This window comes from Oreochromis aureus, linkage group 20 (genome assembly GCF_013358895.1).
Source record: "Oreochromis aureus strain Israel breed Guangdong linkage group 20, ZZ_aureus, whole genome shotgun sequence".
In the NCBI taxonomy this organism is placed as follows: domain Eukaryota; kingdom Metazoa; phylum Chordata; class Actinopteri; order Cichliformes; family Cichlidae; genus Oreochromis; species Oreochromis aureus.
The window spans coordinates 35799707-35820837 of NC_052961.1; the positions used below are offsets into that span (position 1 = coordinate 35799707).

Consider the following 21131-nt stretch of genomic DNA (forward strand, 5'->3'; position numbering starts at 1 on the left):
CAAAATTGTCCCGAGTGCCAAACGGTTCAGCTGAGGAAATGCAGACTGTATGCTTGCATCCACGACATCACTGTACTGACTCACATTTATTTTCACTCTGAAAGTTTTTTGCCCTCAACTATACTTAAAATGCTTTTTTAAAACTATTATTTCCCTAATCCCAACATTATATTACATTTGTTTAAGAATCTGTCTGATTTTCATCCAATAAGGAAGACGGCCATGATGTGACTTTGTAAACAAAATAAAGTTCACACATAACACACATGATGCAGACATTTACAGTTTTAACCATTTATTCCAAGAATAGTTACATAGTTACAGAAAAACAATGCCTTCTTGGTTCTCTAATGGCTCCTGTCAGCTTTAGTTACAAAATCAGTATTTACGTATACAACAAGTCAAAGAAACATTTCTGCACTCACTGGAAATCAGCACTAGAAGAATTCAAGATCTTACACACAACAGCTTGTGAACGGTGTGGCTCTGTGTGGTGCTCACATTGTGGCAGAAACATTTTGCATAGTAAAGTGTTTTAAAGTGGAATCATTACGAGTCGCGAGAGAACTAAACGAGCTGACTCGTACAGAAAGTGGCAGCAGGGCAGGTGTGTAAAGCCTTTAGGAATAACAGTTTGGTATCAACCTTGCCTTTAGCGCTTATAGAAACATGAATGTGACCAAAACTCCTGAGCAGCTGAGAGATTCAACAACCCCAAAAATTCAAAAGGAAGACTGTCTATGTTACGCTAGCCCATTAGCAAAACTCCAAACATTTAAACTCACCACAAATTTAAAAAACACCTTCAAGTTGTGTTAGCATTCACCACAAACGGCTCTCAGAAAGGGATCCAAGGAGTTAGTGTGGGTGCACCTCTCAGTATGCTTCACAATGAGATTATAAGTGTGTAACTATTACAAACATGTTTGTGACGTCCCACAACAACACTGGCTCGCACTGCTTGGCCAGGTTTGAATGTTTCTGTAGGTTAATCTGCCTTCAAACACTGTTCTTATGGAAACACTTTAAGAAACCCAATCTATGTGTTTGTGTATGTAGACTGGTGACTTTCTGTCACCATTTGTTTAACTCATTTATTTCTTACCCACACATCTTCGTGTCCATGACCGTAACCAATTAAAATTTGTGTCTGTTTCCCAAATTCCCATTAAACTATTCTGAGCTGGAGCTGTCATTGTTGAATAAATACAACGTATTCATTGCTCTGTTATACAGTATCTATGACAGAAGATCCTGCAGATGTCGATGTTACAATGGGATAAGTTGTCACAAAGCAAAAGAAAAAAACAAAACACAAACATCAGTGAGAGGTTGAATTAAAATAACAAGTCATTGAGTCTGAGGTAAAAATCTATCCCACTCAAAGAAAGTGCGTCTTGTATCACAGACTAACATAAGGTTGCTACAGTGACAGTAAAGCTAGGAAAGAGGTTTCAGAGTGCAGAGAATGAGGTAGAGGTACATCACAAAACACCTCGAAATCTACTGTATTATACTACCATGTAATACAGTGATGTGAAACCCAAAGGAGCCCCTCGGGTCTATGCTGGAGTGAAGGCTAGAAGAGCTTTCTATCTAACACTGCGCTCTCCTTCTAAAGTTACTGTGTTGTATTTTGCTCTTTTCCTTCAAGCCTCATGGCTTTATACATTTTCTGGAGTGACCAGTTTTCACAAATCAAGTCAAAAATCCCAAAAGTTTCCCAGGAGTTAAAGGGGCTCCGATCAACCAACCACAAGCCTCTGTCCAACCACAGCATCACGCGACACTGCAAAGAGTAACACACTACTGTGGCTGGTTTGGGGAATTACCTCCAGATGCTAATCAGAGGTCCTTCTGCCATAAACAGGTCAGTGCTGCTTAGATATGACCCGATACACATGATTCACACTGCACCATTCAAAAGAATACAGAACCATCCTCAGTATCTTTTAAACATGGATGACTACACGTTACCACATAGATGCGCTTTTCCATCAGGTGCTCTTTGGATTAATCAGGAACAAATGTCCAATAGGATAGTGAACTCCCTGCTGAAGGGTTGTGTGGAGCTGACACAGGCCTGCTGCTTCTCCTTCAGGGCACAAAACTGATCATATATGCACAGTGTTTCTCCAGTGCGACACTGATCACGACACCAAAACACCTCTGACCTGTCAGGGCACTGACAGGAAGAAACTCTGGGGGTGTCCTGTTGTGTCTGGCATTAGCATGTTGGGACGCCTCGGGTCCCGATGGTTTCCCGATGGTGTTTGGACAGAGGGGAGCACGTTCCCATATGATATTAATGCAGCCTGGAATATTGTATCAAACGCCACTGAAAGCAGAAGATTCAGTTGCTCAGCTTCCATGAGATGAAAGTGGTTCCAGTAAATTTCCTTCTTGGTGTGAACTTTCAAAAGTGACCCACAAAATAGTTTTAGAAATCAAATTGCACTTGGTGTACATCATTGTTAAGGCACAAGGTTGCACTGGGAGGTGAATGTCAACTGTTTACAGCTACTGCTATCATTAGTACAATGATTGAATACTGGTACAGTAGAGTGCAATAACATACAGTAACTTGTGCCACAGTCACAGACCTTACAACGGTTAAGGAAGAACAGGCCTATACTGGGAATGATGGGAACAGAAGTCCACCACTACAAAACATTAGACGCAGTTTCACGCCCAGGTCGCTCTCAGAGAAACGATGTCCTCCAATCGTCCCCAGTCCAAAGCACCACAGTGACTGTGTTGGAACTACGTGGAGGTGGAAGTGCGTCGTTGTGGTTTGACTTGCAGACTGGTCCAGCGAGTGGTCTGTCACTCAAATTATGATTGAAGATTCCTCACAACTCATCTTGTCAGGGTCCATTTTTCCACTGGAGTCGATACCTGTGTAGACACATAGATGTGGGGACACAAAGAATCAGCAGGTCAGCATCAACGAGCAAAAGTCAACATTTCAGAAAGAACAAATCATTCAGTAGCAAAAGTAATATTACCGTCACGACCCTGGGTCACCGGACCCAGCGTTTTTAGTTTTAATATATTTTGATGTTTATGGTTTAAGTTCATTAGATTATCTAAGTTCATTTCTTTATTACCAATGTTGTCCTGTTATAGTTCATTGTGTTTAAGTCTCCCGCACCCTTCATGTGTTTCATGTCTGCGTCTCATTATGTTTCCTGTTTTACTTTGAAGAGGTCTGGTGTCCCATGTTCATTGTGTTTAGTTTCACTTCCCCTGATCACCTCCTGTGTGCATTTGGTCTGTGTGTTTTAATTCATTCCTTGTCAGGTCGTCTGTTGAGTTCTCATCATGTTTCCATGCCTCCATGTTTTTATCATGTTGAGGTTTTTATCACGTTCAAGGTTTTGTTCTTTGTCTGTTGTGTTCAGTTCTTCCCAGTTTAGTTCTGATTGGTTTCACCTCAGTGTGCATCTGCCTTTTCTTTTGTACCTTTTCCCCGTCACAAATAAATGGCTCGCCTTTTGTTTATAGTTTCGTTATAGTTTCGTTCCAACTGTCTGCATTTGGGTCCTCTTCCTCCCTCCACACGGTCTGCCAGTGCAAACCGTGATTAAGTCATCAGCAGAAATATACAGCATCACTTCATAATCTTAAAAGTACAGCAGAGTGAACTATCACGTGAGTTTAAGTTAAACATCTGCAAACCTTCTATTGAAATCACTATATCTTTTTTTCCACAATGTACGACAAAGGTCACAAGATTGAAACATAAGCATGTTTATTCACACAGCCCGAACAGGTTGGAAAAAATTAGAAAACACAGAACTAGTTTAGTCAAGCCCGTCTGCAGCCAAAGTAAGACACGTTTTCCTTTGAGTATAATTCCAATATGAATATATATGAATAGCTTTAATGCGTATACACTAGAGGAAAATTGTTTGATCCTCGTCTGAATTTGTAACTTTGCTTACTTTTTTCACAGTGCGTTTTTTGAGGACAAATCTTCCGCAAAACACGTTCGGTGTTTATGTACATTACACAACAAGTTCAGATCAGGAACATTCAAATCAAATCACTTTTGATTTGAATTTGGAATTTCATGCTGCTTTTGTGTAGCATACTTAACTGTGTAACCTGTAAACCTGCAGGTATTGTCTTAGGCTGACAGTAATCATACAATCATCCAAATGCAAAACTAGTTTAAACAAGAATAACACTAAAACATAGAGAGGGAACAAGGTCAGTGGCCTCCACCTATAAAACCATTCCTGTTTTGGAAGTTGTTTCAATGTTGCCATTGTTGGTAATTTCATTAATTCCAAAGGACATGAAACTGATTAGCAACGCCCTCCGGCTCTCTTCAACGATGCTGCCTCCCCTCACCCCAAACCCCCTGTGGCAGATGGCTGCCCCGACCTGAGCCTGGTTCTGCCGAGGTTTTCCTTCCCAATGTCGCCAAGTTGTTGTTCTTAGGGATTCTGATTGTTGCAGTTTTCTCTGTATTATTGTAGGGTCTGTACCTTTCTATATAAAGTGCCTTGAGACAACTCTTCTTGGGATTTGGCACTATATAAATACAACTGAACTGACAATCTGTAATCTGTGTATCACATGGGTACACAGCCAATCTGAACTCTGGCTGCTTTATAGAGGATCAACGACTGATTTCACTCAATGACGTACAAATCAATCCATAACTTTTTAAAAATAGAGGTTTTCTGGATTTTTGATTGATATTCCGTCCCCCGCCATTAAAATGAAACTATCAATAAAGAGACTATTCATTTCTTGACCAAACTTACAAATTCAGCAGCAGATCAACTATTTTCCCTCACTGCAACATGTGACATGCAAAATTATTTATATCTCATCTGAATCAAACCCTATAACAGAGGCATCTGTCTGCAGAGTCCTGCAAACTACTATAAAGAAAAGAAATGTGCACTGCACTACTGCACAGGGATGCTATAGCAAAAGCACTGAGGTCACTGGGTGCAAAAGTAGGACCGTCCACGTTTGTATGTGTCTACCTGCAGTAAAAATGACAGCACTGCCACACACAGCCATACTTCCTGCCGTTGGATGTGTCCAGGTTTGGTTCAGAACTGCGCTCTAATAATAGCTCACCGGCTGACATGCAACAGCTCAGCCTGGCAGCGCTTTGTTCCTCTTTTCATATGTTGCATAACATCACGGCACACGCTATGGACAAAAGTAGATCAGCTTAGCAGGACGTACACGTCTGACATGAGCAATAAATGTAGTTATACAAAGGGTATAAATGGGGGGAAATAGACACGTACACAAACACAGTGTTAAGTTTAAGATTTATGATGCTTAAATTATTTTACTTTGCATAGAGAAAGAAACTATTTCACAAAAACTACGGCAGTAAAAATAGCATAACAATGGAACATAGAACAATGTGCATCCACAATGCACGGCTACACTTTCAGTCACTACTTATTTGTTTTTTGGATGTTATTTGTCATTTTGGAGAAACATGTTTTCATATAATATTTTGTATTTTAAGTGTATTTTTTCTTCTTCGCTGTCTGATTGGAGCATGAGGTGCTGCTCAGATGTTTTCCCTGTGTGTTTAATCCACACTGGAAGTCAAATGAAGGTAGCATCGCTAGTTTTAAACAGTGCATTGTGTTACCATTAGTGCAATTAAAGCTTTAAGTCTAGTTAGTCGTGTTTTCTTGTCCTGAAACTAGCCATTGTTAAACTAAAAAGGTTAAAAATGTGAAACTCAACTTTCACTGAAGTCAACATGTGATTATTCTGTTTAATGTTCTTTATAAGCAAGCGTAATAAAGAAAACAAGCCAGGTGGAAGCTCAGTATTTCCTGGACAGAACTACGGCCTGCTGCCTCCTCTTGTTGTTTTATAACCCAAAGGCAGACTGTCTCATTAACACGCAGCAGAGAGGCCGGTATCTTACAGGAAGTGGTGGGGCTGCCAGAGGCAGCAAACACACATGCAGCACCTTTCTACTCTTCACTCAAAGCACTTTAAACTACAAGCCAGATCTAACCATATATTCATACACTGCTTTATCCTGCACACCTCATCTAAATCTCATTTATGGCGAATATAGAATATTCAAATTAATGCGGTCATCTATAGAGTGTGGGAAGAAACTGCCGTATCTGGATGAAATCTTAACACAGAATGGCCAAAGTTCAAACCAGGAGCTTTCTGCTGTGAGAGTTTTAACCACTGAACCACGATTTGACCACAACTAATATTTTGTTCTCTCATGAGCAGATATTTAGGATGTGAGTGATGCTAATCTGACCTTTAATGCTGCAATACTCTGTTAAATGTCAGGACAAATATGTTAGGAACTGTGCCACAACACAAAGAATGAGGGGATACAAACCGCTATGGGTGAAACTGAAAAGAAGCACATGATGGAAATGGACTAGTATTTATTTAGGGTTGGGCGATATGTAGAAATTTTCCAACCAACAATCATCAGTCCAATAACCAACAATAGGCGATATATTCACGCATGCGCAGACTTTTTGATGGGCGGAGCAATGTAATCACGCATGGACTGATTTGCAAAAGAAGTCCAAACATGGACAAACTAATTGCCAAATTGCACACTGGAGGAGAAGGCGCAGATAGAAACGGATCTGGAGAAGATGATCCACTGGCTCTGTGGAAAATGCATGAAAAATGTTTCCAATTGATGTCACACATGGCACGGAAATGTCTGTGTATACCAGCCACAAGCACACCTTCAGAACGTGTCTTCAGCACCGCTGCTAATGTTGTTAACCACCTGCACACACTGCTAACACCTGATGAAGAAAACAGGCTCGTTTTCCTCTCAAAGAATTTATAAGTTTTGCTTGGAGGGAATATTTGACCTTCTGTTCTTGTTTCTTTTCTTGACTTGTTTTAGTATTAATATAGCTACTTTTGGATTATTCATTCATTCATTCATTCATTCATTTGAGATGCACCAAATCGCACAAAAGACTTAATTTTACATCAGGGATTTTTTTCATGTTCGCTGGAAGAGACATTTTGATTTTTACCTTATCTATTGTTTGGTCGAGTGTGTCAGACAGATAAACACAGTTATAATGGAAAAAAGAAGCCACTTTCTCTTTGTTTCCCTCCCCACCATTGTGGGTTTTTTTATTTAAATAAAATGCTTTTTTTTTTCTGAACATAGGCTGCTGTCGTTCTTTCTTTCTGTTATGAGTTTGAGTAAATGAATTGCTTCTGTATTTGGGTGCAGCGCTATTATCGACGATACGGCAGTCTATCGTCGATAGCCAATATATTCGTCCAATCGCCCAACCTTATTATAGAGTACTCCTCTACTGTAACTGATCACCCAAAGCACTTTTACAAGTGAAGTATTGGGAGCAATATGGAGTCCAAGAACACTGCAATCTTCTGATTGGCAGATGATCTACTCGACTTCCTGAGCCACAGCCACCTTACAGCAGGTATTACAGATGCTGCTAAATGAGAGGAGGAATGCCAGATAAACGAAAAATGAACCCATCAGATCAGTCATTGTCTCTGTTATGTTATTGTGAAATGTGTAGTTTTGTTTCACCAATGGTCCAAAACCCAAAGATATCAAACCGTGTCAAACCCTCTTCTTTGTTTCCAAGTGTACGCTCAAAGACGATCCCCTGAAAGTCCTTTGTGATGACGGTTGGGTCAGCTGGATTACAGAAATCAAACTGAATTGAACTGAACTGAGGAGAAGAGAAGAATATTTGGCTAAAGCTGTCTCAGGTCTGCATTAAAGTATATAAAAGGTTCATTTATTATGGTTTCATTTTTGGCCCTTTTGGCAATGACAACAAATCAAAATCCTCACTTTCAGCTGACCAAACTGTTTCTATTTATTATTTACAAGTCAAAATGAAGCGAGCCACAGGTTTGTTGGCAACATTTAACCAAAGAGAAACTAGCAGGAGACCAAAGCATGACAGCGCCACCACAGAGCTGTGAGTCTGTGGTTGATGGCATGCAGACTGTCAGCAGATTAACAACATGTAAAGAGCTTACACACCATTAGATCCAACACAGCTGCTGTGAATGGAGACAGCAGAGTGGAAGAGATGTGGCTCTGTGTTATTCACTGTGAGAAGAGGTGGTTTGCTGGGCTGTACAGGAAGGTTGCTTATCATAAATTATAGACATCCAAGCCTAGAAGCAGGGGTCGGCTCGAGCTTTTAGTCTTTTTGCTTCTGAACAGAAACACAGTGAGGTGCATCGTTGTGATCACTTGTGTAAGAACTGGTTTTTGCAGTTCTTCCTCAGAGGCCCGAGGACCCAGAGGAAATATTTACAAGCGCTGCAGCCGCTCAGCTAGCCTGTTTTTACAACAATGTTACATAAGAACAAACCAGTGCGCTCATCACGCTTTCTCCCAAACTCTCGTAAAGACGGCTTCTCGGCATTTCTCAGCCACCCTGTAATAGCCCACGCTTGCCGAGCCCATACGTAACATAGCGTACTGTGCCTTCAGGCTGCTGTCCACAATCAGCATCCTCTCTGTTTTAGAGTACAAAAAAGCCACATGAAGAGTGAAAGCATCAAACGTGCTCAGGGTTAGCAGTATTGTCTTTATAGCACATAAGCACTCGTGTCCATTGCAAGGACAACTTGCTGAAAACGCTTCAGTTTGCACACAGCTTGTTCGAGCGCTCAGTTCATATGAAAACCAAAGAATTCCTGAAAGTAAGGAGCGTACGTGTGTGCAGTACGGGAGCTTACACTGCTCTGGACCGGACTGGTCTGGATAGCGGTGACACACGGCTGCACACAAGAAGACAAAATGTTCCCGACCAAAGCTCCCATAAGCCATCAACCAAAAGCAGCACCCTCATCTCATTGTCCAGCAGAGGAGCGGGTGGGGGTGGATTAGGGGATGTCACGCACAACGCACATGGACATCAATGCTGACTCATGTCACTAAATATTCCACCCCGGCCATCCGATGCCGCCTTTCAAACTATGTCCTTTATGAAGACAACAAACACAAAAACACGTTGTATCCATGTTGTGTGTTACTGACCACAGCACAAATGACACGTGGGTGGAAACATTCTTACACACCAGCCTATTTAGTTCCAACAACCTTGAGCATGTTAGTAAATCAGAATCATTCTCTGCATACGCCACGTTTCTCTATATCAGGAAACATGCATGCATGCAAAGTGTCTCATTTATGCAAGCATGTTTTCTCCATATGTAATGTTCACTTGGGGTTCATGCCCCAAGTGAACATATTTGGCACTTAGCAGATGAGCTGCTCTTCCTCACCTTCAGGGGAACTGGAGAAAGTGATGATCATGTTGTAAGACAGAAGCCTGCATTATAATAATATTTAATAATCTATATTTGTTAAATTGTCCTATAATCATGATTTACAGTATTCTGAAATGCCATAAGCCCCAAAATGCTCAGAATTAGAATTAAAGTGATTAATTGCATATAAAGGGCTTAAACCTTTGAATTTAGATACTCTGAGAGACTGTATCCATCTTATCTTAAAATATGTTATCTTTCATGAAAAATGAATGAGATCATTGCTGGATGTCATCACTTTCTGTGCATTGTTAATAAATGGGGGCCGTTCTCTTTTAGGAGAGACAGCACTGGGACACCTACACATTACACTCACAGGAGCAGTTCAGCCATAAAGTTGCTGGTGTTCAGTTTTTCTTGTTACTCAGCCCTCTCAACTTGTAAACGCAAGCATGCTTGATTTTATCCACCTGTGACAACAGAACTGAAAACAATTCAAGTATTAAGATGGGGCCTAATTAACAAATAGTACATTTGAACTTCGTTGAACTTCATGGGTTTCACTTTGGGCGGTGAAGGAGTTTGTCTCTTATCTGTTAACTATGAGAGTCATTTTTAAAGAGAAGGAAAATGCCATGAACCTCTCCTGGTATGTGACAGCCAACAGACTGTGTTTGTATTGTGGACTGCCAGTGTAATCACAAATGTGAAGACATCTCACTGCACACAGATAAAAAATGCTCATTTGAATCACAAGGAGTGATTTGCCTATCACACATGACTCTGAAGCTGGCGGCTGGTCGCTTGTCAGCCTGGACTTTCCAGTTTCTGGCAGCCTGAGTGAGCCTCCCAGGTATTTACTGTAAGGTTGGAGGATATGTAACAGTTTTCCAACCGACAGTCGTCAGTCCAATAACCGACGAATGGTGATATACATTTTGTTTTTTAACTGACTTTTTGTGTCTGTTGTTTGGTCGAGTGTGTAAGCAGATAAACACAGAAGCCTCTTTATTTCCCTCCGCACCACTGTGGGTTTTTATTTCAATAAAATTTTTCTGAACATAGGCTGCTGCTGTTTTTTCTTTCTGTTGTGAGTCTGAGTAAATGAATCGCTGCATTTGGGCGCACTCTTCAGCGCTATTATTTTTTCCATTGACTGCTTCTGTTAGCTTCGACCAACATTATTAGCAAACTTACTCATGGGCATGTAAATAAATCGCTTGTAAAAACCATCAGTGAAACGCTCAGCCTATCGTCGATATATCGTCCAATCGCCCGACCTTAATTTACAACCACGCCGTGTGTCAAACACCAATACTGTTGTTAAATCAAGAAAATTTAAGTCTCATCAACAGCATTTTTTCCTCCTCTCCATGATCTCCAGTTACCACATTGCTGCATTCTGATGAACTAATTCAGCAAGAAAACACTGAGCAGTAATTTTACTTTGTGTTATTTTTTTTTACTCTCAGTTACTTTCCAAGTCTGTACTCATCACTCCGTACAGATGACTTATATACAGGCACATAGCAGTTTTCAGTTTTCCAGAGCTCACACTGCAAAGCTCATTTACCTGTTCACACACATATTACAGCATTTTATTCTTTCCACATCTCATTAACAGAAAATAACATCCATCGTCGTGCTGACTGGATGAGAGATCATAGATGGCCACAGACTCAACACATTGTGCTTTCTCCCGTTGGTCTGAAAATGGTGAGTGTGATGGTTTGTCCCTCAGTCAAACATGTCCTGATATCCAGTAAATATGCACAAGCAGCAAAAACCACAGCCTCCCCTTCTCTCTGTGTGTGCTTACAAACACTAATCCCTCAGGGTTTTCCACTGAACCACAGCCGTTCCTGTTGTGTAACATGCTATCCAATCATGACACGAGAGAATGAGGCCAGTCTGAGACAGGAAGCTAACATGCAGTGGCATCTTCAGGTCTGAGAGACCTTACGTCACAGAATGAGGTCTGTGACAGCGAACAGTACTGTGGAGCTGAATGCTTAATCCTGGCAAGTGGAGAGTTCAAGTTCAAACAAACAGGAGAATGATTTAGGTCACTGAGCATCGCCTGAACAGCCATTTGATGCACTACAAAAGCTTTCCACTCTAAACAATCTCACCAGGACATTTTCATGCACACACTGCCGCAAAACAACTTATTCTATCCTGATATTTTGAATAAAATACTCCATAACTTTACACTGCCGTCCTGATATATCTACAGTGGGTACGCTACAACGTTGTCCTGTTTGCAGTGCACAACAGAGGTCAGGAATATGGCTGTTATCCACTTCCAAAACAGGAAAAAACACAATATCTGTTCTTCTTTTTCATGTAAGGTGATGAGCACTCAAGTTTTTAAAAAAGTACCATTCAGTGACCTGATGTCACTCGTGTAAATTAAGGGTGGCCCAGAATTGGTTATGTTTAAATACACACCAACACTCCCATCTTAATGTGATTAAGATAGATATTAAAAACACTGTAAATAGATGTGATTATGCCTAACGTAAGCTTTTGTATTAAAACAAACAAAAAGAACAAAGCAGTCAGGGAGATTAAACTACAGTCTCTAACACTTTTGCAGTGCAGGCTTGATGCAGCTGCTCTCTATGCACTGTTCTTCAGCTAATATAAAGGCCACTTGAAGTGTGGAGGTCTGCAGTGAGTAAATGGACTGGTTCTTATATGGCGCTACTCTACATGAGCACTCAAAGCTCTTTATACATCCACTTACTCACACCCATTCATACGTGCGTTTTTCAATGCATAAGTGCTTCCTATCTACCATTCACACATATCTGACATGCAAACTGAAGCAGTCAAACCTTCCCATTAGTAGATGACCTGCTTGGCTTCCTGAGCTACACTGACTCTGCAGAAAGTCGGCGACCTCGGCGTATTATGCACCGTAACATCGTCCGACCCCGCTCTGTGATTTTACGTGGCTTATCGCTTTGTGGCTGAGGTACTGGCGTTCCCAGTTGCTTCTACTTTGTAATAATAACACAAGCAGTTGACTGAAATTTTCAAGGGCAGAGACATTTCACAGCTGGATTTGTTGCACAGGTGGTGGCGCAGTATCACACCAGGATTCACTGAGCTTCTGGGAGCAATTCATTCTTTCACACATGTTTGTAAAAGCAGTCTACAATCCACCGTGCTTGATTTTACACACCTGTGGTGATGGAAGTGATGCAGTTAGTTGGATGGGTGACTGAACACTTTTGGTAATACATATGGTGTATGGGTGTCTTCCAGTTAAGGTTTAAGCATCTCTCCACACTTCTAACAAACACTGTCACAAAGATCCAGCTACTGAGTAGGGATGAGCAGGTTTTAGGATTAGAAAAAACAAAGCTGATAAAGATTACCAAGCTTAGGAAGGTCTGCGTTATACTGTTCTGTACCTCTTTGTAGAAATTCCTCAGGCCAATTTTCCGATGAATCCAAGTAAAACTAAATTTAAATGTTGAAACTTTTTATCCATTTTCCAGAAAAACAACTTGCATAAAATTATTTTGCCAAAAACGCTGTAGTCAATGCTTTAGACTAACAAACTTTAGGCCGTCTGAATAGTTACAGCAGAACACCACGTGCCATGCTGCAGGACCGTTAGGCAGCCATTGGCACCACCAAACAATAATCAGGTGTGTCATATTCATTCTGCACATTTCTTCCCTCCACTCCATTCACTCACTTGACACCTCGTCAAAATTGCAACTTTATAAGCTTCAATAAAGGAAGACTACCCACCAGCAAAAGCTCCTTTGTTGGCTCTACTCCTCCCTGCTCCAAAACCACCCCTCAAGCCAGGCGAGTCTCCTGAAAAGCTGGCTTATCTTGGTACCAGGTTCAGAAGTTACATCACTGCTCTCATGCTCCAGTCAGTTCCCCTGAAAATAATTACCCATCAAGGATTTCTGCTTGGATTGGAGCCCCACCACAGTGGGCCCTAAAACGAGAGGCATCAGCTTTCAGCACCCTGACAACACAGCTTAATGTTTCCAACTGTGCTACTGATGCTAGGATGCTAGCTGCACCCTCAACCATTCCTCTGCTTCTACATCTAGGTCCAGGATGTCGACTTATCCAACCCAACTGGCCCTGGCCTAAGTGAAAAAGTAACTACCTAACACTGGTTGTGCAAACCTTGGCTACCAGAAGTTCTATCAAGCTTTTTGCGATAAATGTATTTCACTTTGGAGGAATTTTGGCCCAGTTTTCTTTGCAGAAATGTTTTAATTCAACCACACTGGAGGATTTTCTAACATAAACGGCCTGTTTAAGGTCATCCCAAAGCATTTCAATAGGATTTTAATGCTGGACTTTGACTATAATCTATATTTTGAGTTTTTTGGGGGGTCACTCTGAGGTAGACTTGGTGTTTCAGATCATCACCCTGCTGCAAAACCTGAGCTTCAAATGGCTGCACATTCTCCTTCAAACAAACAACCTTTATTTGTCACATACACAATTATACAGAATACAACATGTAGTGAAATGCTTGTGTCCGAGCTGCAGGCAGGCTGCAGACATAGCCGCGCCATTCCAGGGATAGGTTTATTTAGCATGGGGGATCTTACCACTACACTATCCAGCTGCCCGGGATGTTCTGGTAGAGAGCACCATGCTACCACCACTGACTGTTGGTGTTCTTTATTTGAAATGCTATGTAAGTTTTTATTTAGGTTTAATGGGATGAAAACTTTCTTATTAGTCGACAAAATATTTTCCCAAATATCTTCTGGATCATCCAGATGTTTTTTTATTAAGTAAATGTGAGATGAGCTTTTGCATTCTTTTTGGTCTACAGTGATTTCCACCTTTGTGATTTTTGCCCAGTCTCTTTGTTATTGTTGAATTATGTTCATTTGTAGATATTAGTTGTTGGGTTATCTTTGTCTAATATTAAAATCTGTCTGATGACCTGGTGTCCCACTGCACACTGATCACCAAGGCACATTACCTAGCTCTTTCATACTATTCTTAAGTGGTACGAGTTAGGGCCAATGCAGGGAACATTGTGGGTTTTTTAATAATTTTCAGTGAGATTTAAAAACAGGGATGTTACATATCGTCCTCTTCAGAACAACACAGGGGCCATGACAGGCCAAGTTTTCACTGATCATAAATAAGCCAGGCTGTGTATCAGGAGAGGTTTATTGAAGAGTCTCTGTGGTGATAAAAACTGAAGTCAGTGTTTTCAAAAACTGTCAGGTGTGAAAACAAACCACATAAAACACATTTACTGTACAAATGCCAAAGATCCAGAAGGCTTATTCAACGCTTTCTGATTCACTCACTGACACACACACACACACACACACACACACACACACACACACACACACACACACACAGCCAAGCTGTTTGCCCTCAGGCCAGGGTTGTACCCCGTTTAGTTCCCAGTACTGATCACGCAGCTGTCTTCCTGAACCACCCTCTCCTCTCCCCTGAGTACATGGACACGCCTCCTCTCACCTACCATAAACGCTTTTGTATTTGTTCGTTCATTTTAAGCAAGATTTGTTTTGTCAAACATGATCATTTCAAATAATTTCTCATTTTGCATACAGAGATATTTTTACCCAAGTTAATCCTGCGGTGACGTGCGAAGCTCTGGCAAGACGTCAGCAGAAGTCGAGTGTATGTGCAGTGAAGGGACAGGTCTAGGACGTCACCTGAGGCTTTGGGTTTGGTTCCCATGGATCAAGCGATCAGCAGAGGGCAGAGATAACTGCTTTTCTAATTCATTTTCAAAAGGGTCATTATCATTTATTATACCTTGGCTCTTGGGTTATAGTTAGTAACAAAAACCTGTACCCAAGCCCACTGTGCTTTTTTTCCCCCCCAAATTCGTCAATTCATATTTAATGGTGAGTCAAACAAAATTCCATCAGAGATAAAAATGTTGGTGACCCTTATGTTACGTATGGGAAACGCAAACTGTACCAAAGCAATGACACCAACAATACTGACCGGGAAACTTTTCTACATGTATGTGGCACAAAAAGAGTTTGCCCTCTGCAAACTGACAAATACATTGTGACAAATAACTAAGCCAAAAAAAAACAAAAAAAAAGAATTTTTTTTTTTTTAAATCAGATGCCACCTAATTAGTCTTTCATCCCACAGAAACAGTTCTATTCTGCAACTTTGGAAGCAAGCTCCTAGCTTATACATGAGTTTGACTAATCTTCTAAGATGTTGTTAAAATACCATTACCATTAATTTTAATGTTTTTTTTGTTTTTTTTAAAAAACACAATAATTGCGAAGTGATTGTCCAACATGGAGACAGCTTAGTAAGGAGGAGAAATCAAATAATGGTCTGATCCAGAATCTCCACTTCTTCATTGCTTAACTCAGCAGTTAAGAAATGGACATTTCTTAACTGAATGATTGTGTACTGTAGCAACCAAGGGGGTAAGCTCACCTTCAGTATGAAATGGACTGGCATGTCTGGTCTTATTGACCACTCAGCAATTTAAACTGCCAACCACATGTAATCATCGACTCATATACTTCTTTATTCTATACAATTTAAGCACTTTACCGTCTCTTTTCCACAGCATGTATTAGGTAAGTAAATATTAACCTCCACCAGGCCTCTGGTGAACTCTGATTAACAAATTAAGTTGAATTTAACCACATGCCAAACAACAATTAATCTTGGCATTACAGTTCTTTTTTATTTTGTGAATGTGCTTCCTTTCCTAACAGACAGATGAGGTCATGGTTTATAAAGACATCAATCTTACCTGGGAAGTTGAAAGGTCCCTTCTTTGAGTGGTCAGGGAAATAAGAGGCTATAGGAGGTGTGGGCTGTCACACAGCACATGTGACTTGGTCCATCCGCACCTCCAGCTGGAGGGCGTCCGGTCGGTCCTGAGGGTTTACTGCAAGCATCTCGTGGAGGAGTTTCTTCTCCTCCTCAGACATGGAGCTTCTGGCCTTCTGAGGAATATGGAGCACCATCTTGGGGTTCTCCAGCAAAGCCTCCCCAACGGGGACAATTTCCGAGCCTTGCCGAACATAAGTACCCAGCAGTTCACGCTTGGACTCTGCGTCAATAAATGTAATCCTTTCGATCATTGCCCAGATGATGATGCCCAAAGCAAAGATGTCAGCCTTGGCTGTGTAGTGACCCTCCCACACCTCAGGAGCCATGTAGAAGTCTGAGCCACAGGCTGATGACAACCAGAATTTGTTTATGTTGACCGTGCTGTTCTGGACGCTCCCTCTGCCGCCTGCTCCTGCTACGGGATGTTCTTCACGGTTTTTGGAGGTCAGACCAGCACAAACCTTACTGAGTCCAAAGTCAGCCACTTTAAGAATAGGAAAACCAGATTTCTGTGAGATAAGAATGTTGTCTGGTTTAAGGTCGCGGTGGACGATACTGTTCCTGTGCAGGAAAGCCACAGCACTGGTCAGCTGGCGCATAAAGTTTCTGTTGGTCTGGGGGTCAGGCCGGCGGGACAAAATGTACTGGTTAAGGTCCCCACCGTCACAAAACTCCATAACAAACCAGAGGTAACATGGTTCCTCTGAGTAGCCCAGGATACGCTCTCCTGCAACAACAAAGGGAGCAGATATGAACAGTGGGATGACAACTGTCAAACACCGAAATGAAGTCAGCTGATGAGCAGTTAAACCCAGTCGTGTTCCGTGCCATGACAGTGACCAGCATTGAAGAAAACTGAGTCACTGACTCAAACAAGTGCAGTGCCATTTCTGCACACGAGAACTCACGTGCCGACAGTTTACTTTGTTTTTTCTCCAGGAAAGAAAATTTAAAAAGTCAACTGCAAGATTCTGGTAAAAGCTACTGTTATGGCACACTGTGGGACCATTTAAAGAGGAAGGGAGGGAAAAGCACTGTCACTGGTTTGTGATTGCATGCAACAGATCACAATCTGCTGACACATTTAGCTGTGCCACTCAAGGAAAAAAAAAAAGAGCTCTGCTTGACGTTTCAAACTTCAGATCTTTTCTTACACGAGTTATGGGGGCCTATGAGGACTGCGAGTCCAGCCAAGTTGGAAAACCCGCTGACATTGATCCATCTCGCAGTTCTCCGTTTAGTTTAAACATACATATTTACACTGATGCTTTTAGAGTGTGGGCTGTAGAAGTCTGAGCCACAAGCTGATGGCAACCAGAACGTGTTTGTGTGGACCATGCTGGACAGTTTAGTTTAAACATACACTGGTTAAATGAGTCTTTTTAAAGTGAGAGTAATGTGGTGTGCAGCCACTGTGCTAGATTCTGTTTTGTAATAATACTCTTACAGCCCTCTTTCCTTTAATTTAGCTGCTCCCTAAAAGCCCAAATCCATTCCCTGTTTGACTTTTATCATTTCTTTTTCAGTTCTTTAAGTGAAGCAGCACTACCTGTGGGAAGGCTTTATATTTATAAGATGGTTCAAATCTTCAAACAGATTAAAGCCAGATCAAACTGGGTACAGAGGTTTTTGAAAACTTCTTTGAACAAAATCTTGTATTTCTGGTTCTAAAAGAGAATTGTTACCAGTATAGGCAGTTAAGACTTATCAGTTTACATCCCAAATGATCAATATAGTGCCATACACCAGTATTAGCTGACATTCTGTACCGGTCCTGGTAAATTGCCAAATCGAGCTCCTATTGACACTGGGAGTTCTTTACTTTCTTCATCACGTCAAAGTCCATTACCTGTCCACAATGGTAACATGGAATTTGCTAGATTTTCACAGGCATTACAGCAAAGGCTGCAATCACAGTTATCATCCTTGTGTCATGATCACTGACTGCCTGCATTTAAAAAACTTGTTAGGTGGTTCAAGACAAAAGCTGATGGGCCATATAGATACAATTCAAATCCTTCTCACCGTTTCAAATCTACAAACGTTCTTGATTATCACTTGATGGATCCAAGAGATCTCAGCTTAGGATTAATATTTTATTCAAAGAGCCTCAATGGTGACACTTACATAACAGGCAAGCTATTAAAAGAAAAAGAGACTGTAAACTGGGCCTGTTCAGAACCCAGCATCAGTATTAAGATGTTAAAATTCAGTTTGTTGAAGACACATTTAAACATCACTAAATGTATCTCTGGGCTGATGAATGTAAACAAACGACATGATAAGTAGGTTAAAATTGCACTGATCATATAAAGTTAATAATGTAGTAACTCCGCCATTGACATTGCACTGTAATATTACTATTTAACATGTCACATTTGAGTTAACAAGGGCAGGCTGTAAGTAGTACACTGTGTTCTCTCATGAGCCCAGGGCAGCACCGTGTACTTTTCTGTGCCTTCTATAGGTAGTAGTGGAGTGACGTCACGGCAGGCTGACTTTAAATGCTCTTTAGTGAATGAAACCTGCACCTTTTATCATATAATGTCTACAGCACTTTGGTAAACCTAGCAGCTATCAGCATTCTCTTATTTGTAACGGCGTGTAAAAATTCTTTGTGTTAAATATACTAAATAATAAATAACCAGGCTCACAATGCTATCCAACTTGAGCGGTATTTAAATATGGCCTTTTGTCGTTCCTCATTCTGGTTAAATCTTGAATGAGACATCTGAGGCTTTAACACAGTGGATCGTAACCTTTGCATTTCTTAGGCCGGTAAAATCCCCACGACACGAGCTCCAACAGCAGCTCCTGTACTTTCATTACTGTACTGGTGATACTGCACAGCTAACAGCAGCGTGTGTACCTTTGAGTGAAGTCTCCACGAGCCGCAAGTACTGCTTGGATTTCTTGTTTCCGTGGCTCATCTTCTGGGCCAAGCCGTTCCTCTGCAGGACACACTCTTCCAGCTGGACTACATTCTGGTGTCGGTTCTCCAAGCTCGTCAAGGCCCAGAATTCGGCTAGCGCCAACTCCACTTTCTCAGGGGCGTCACACTGCAGCCTCTTCACCGCTACCCTGGCCCCTGTTTTCCGAGCTACAGCCTCGTACACCACCCCGTAGCTTCCGCGACCGACCTCTCGTAGCAGGCTGTACCGGGGAGCCACGACCAAGTGGGGCTCCAATAGGTCACTGCGGAGGAAACTGATGGGGAAGCAGTCGTAGTCGTCCTCTTCCCCCTGCACGAGCTCTTTATGGTTGTTATCGTCCAGCGCTATGGAGCGGAGGACTTTGCTCATCTCTCGTTTCATCTTTCCGGCCACACTCCGCCTGCAGCCCCGCACAAAGCCGCTTACCTTGCGTCTCTTCCTCCCGTCGTTAGAATCCATAACTTCTTTTTTGTTAAAAGTGAGCATGGAGGCTGGACGTCTTTCTTTGTCATTACTCTAACTCTGCACTATGCTACGACGTCCTTACTTCTATCTGTCTGTGTGCTTTGATATGTAAAACGTCTGCGTGTTAACAGTGAACACAATCGTGCCACATCGTAGCTGTACCAACTTCTTTGGCACGATAAACAAAATGTTCCAGTTCAGAGAGAACAGAGGGCGTGGCTTAGCGTGCAGCTGCGGTGCGCGCTGATTGGCGGAGAGAGAAAGTAGCTCGCGGAGATTGAGCCAGCATGCTGGATTTGTTTTTATTTTCAGATGGGACGGTACTCACGCGTGGGGCTGATTATAGATAAGGCTGTGAGCTTTAATTATTCGCACTACTCATACAGAGGGACCCTTCTGTGGCAGATCCACGCATGAGTATTCCGTGTTGTGGCAGTACGCTAGTTTATTATGTTTTATCACGAACTGTGAGCATATGAAAAAACCAACACATTTATCTAGTTTACTATCTGAACGGGGTTATTATGGTTTTGAGATTGAACCCTCAAAACCCTATCAGCCCTTCTATCAGCGGTAGTCCTCTGGTAGTTCTGAGAAATTAAGATGTTTGCATGGAAATGCAAAAAAATCTAAAGTCAGACAGTTTAAAATCTTATTCCATATCTACATCGCAGTTTGCTCGCATTTAAGGAAAAAGGAGGAAGTTCTTGTTCGATTTCTTAGGCTGAGATACAAAACATAGCTTGGTTTAAATGGCTTTTTATTTAACATAATTTAAATATTATTTACTCAAAATAAAGAAATAATTATTGTTTTCTTGGAGTTGATAATAATAACAATTTTCTAGTTTTATTATTCCTTTTTTTGGTGACTACTCAAAACAACTTTGCAATGTCTCAGCAATTACCCGTGACAACATTTTTTGCAGTTTTGGGGTCCTGTATAACTCTGAATGATTAGGTGATGATTATTCTACTTGTTCCTAATTTGATATTGTTTATTTGTTCTTATATTGTTTACTTATCTGACAGCGGTCTACCGTCTTTCCCCATTTTTGGGGTTGATTTTTACACATTGCATTTTTTTTTAAAAAATTGGCTACTTGTGATGGCCAAACCCATGGCCACACTCTAAAGTCGGTAACTCCTATGCATTTTTATTTTTTCATTTGAACACAATAACACACTTTAGTTTCCAATAAGTTTATTGTTTGGTTTGGATACATTTGTTCTATTTGTAAGCACGCACATTTAGTTTACTTATGTATTCATACCAGTTCATTACTTTGATTTTTGACTAACATTTGTTTCTCTTTCCTCTTACCTGCCATGATCCCTGGGAGTTGCCAGACAAAAGGTGGTGGCCAGGGTTTAAATACAAAGAGGGATAATTGGACCCCACCACCACTTCCTGCTGAAGGGGAGAATGTGTGTTTTCTTTCATTTTAAAAACAGTATTTGTACTTAGTTAAATATTAAGTTTAGGGTTTAGTAGTTTTGATTTTCTTCTTTGATCTTTGGCTTGTTAACAAACCAGGGGTCCGTTCTTCGTACCTCGCTAAGTAAGTTAGCTGGATTTGAATGTTGACGATTTCGCGTGATCTTG

General features: G+C 41.2%; 1 protein-coding gene across 1 annotated transcript; it reads right to left on the bottom strand.

The window, feature by feature from the left end:
* Positions 1-274: 274 nt before the first annotated feature.
* On the bottom strand, positions 275-19729 carry stk35 (serine/threonine kinase 35). The gene is made up of 3 exons (XM_031733973.2): positions 18998-19729; positions 16046-16855; positions 275-2898 (listed from the first exon to the last, which is right to left on the bottom strand). The coding sequence occupies exons 1-2, from the start codon at positions 19545-19547 to the stop codon at positions 16113-16115; spliced, it is 1293 nt and encodes a 430-aa protein (XP_031589833.1). The 5' UTR covers positions 19548-19729; the 3' UTR covers positions 275-2898; positions 16046-16112.
* Positions 19730-21131: the final 1402 nt, after the last annotated feature.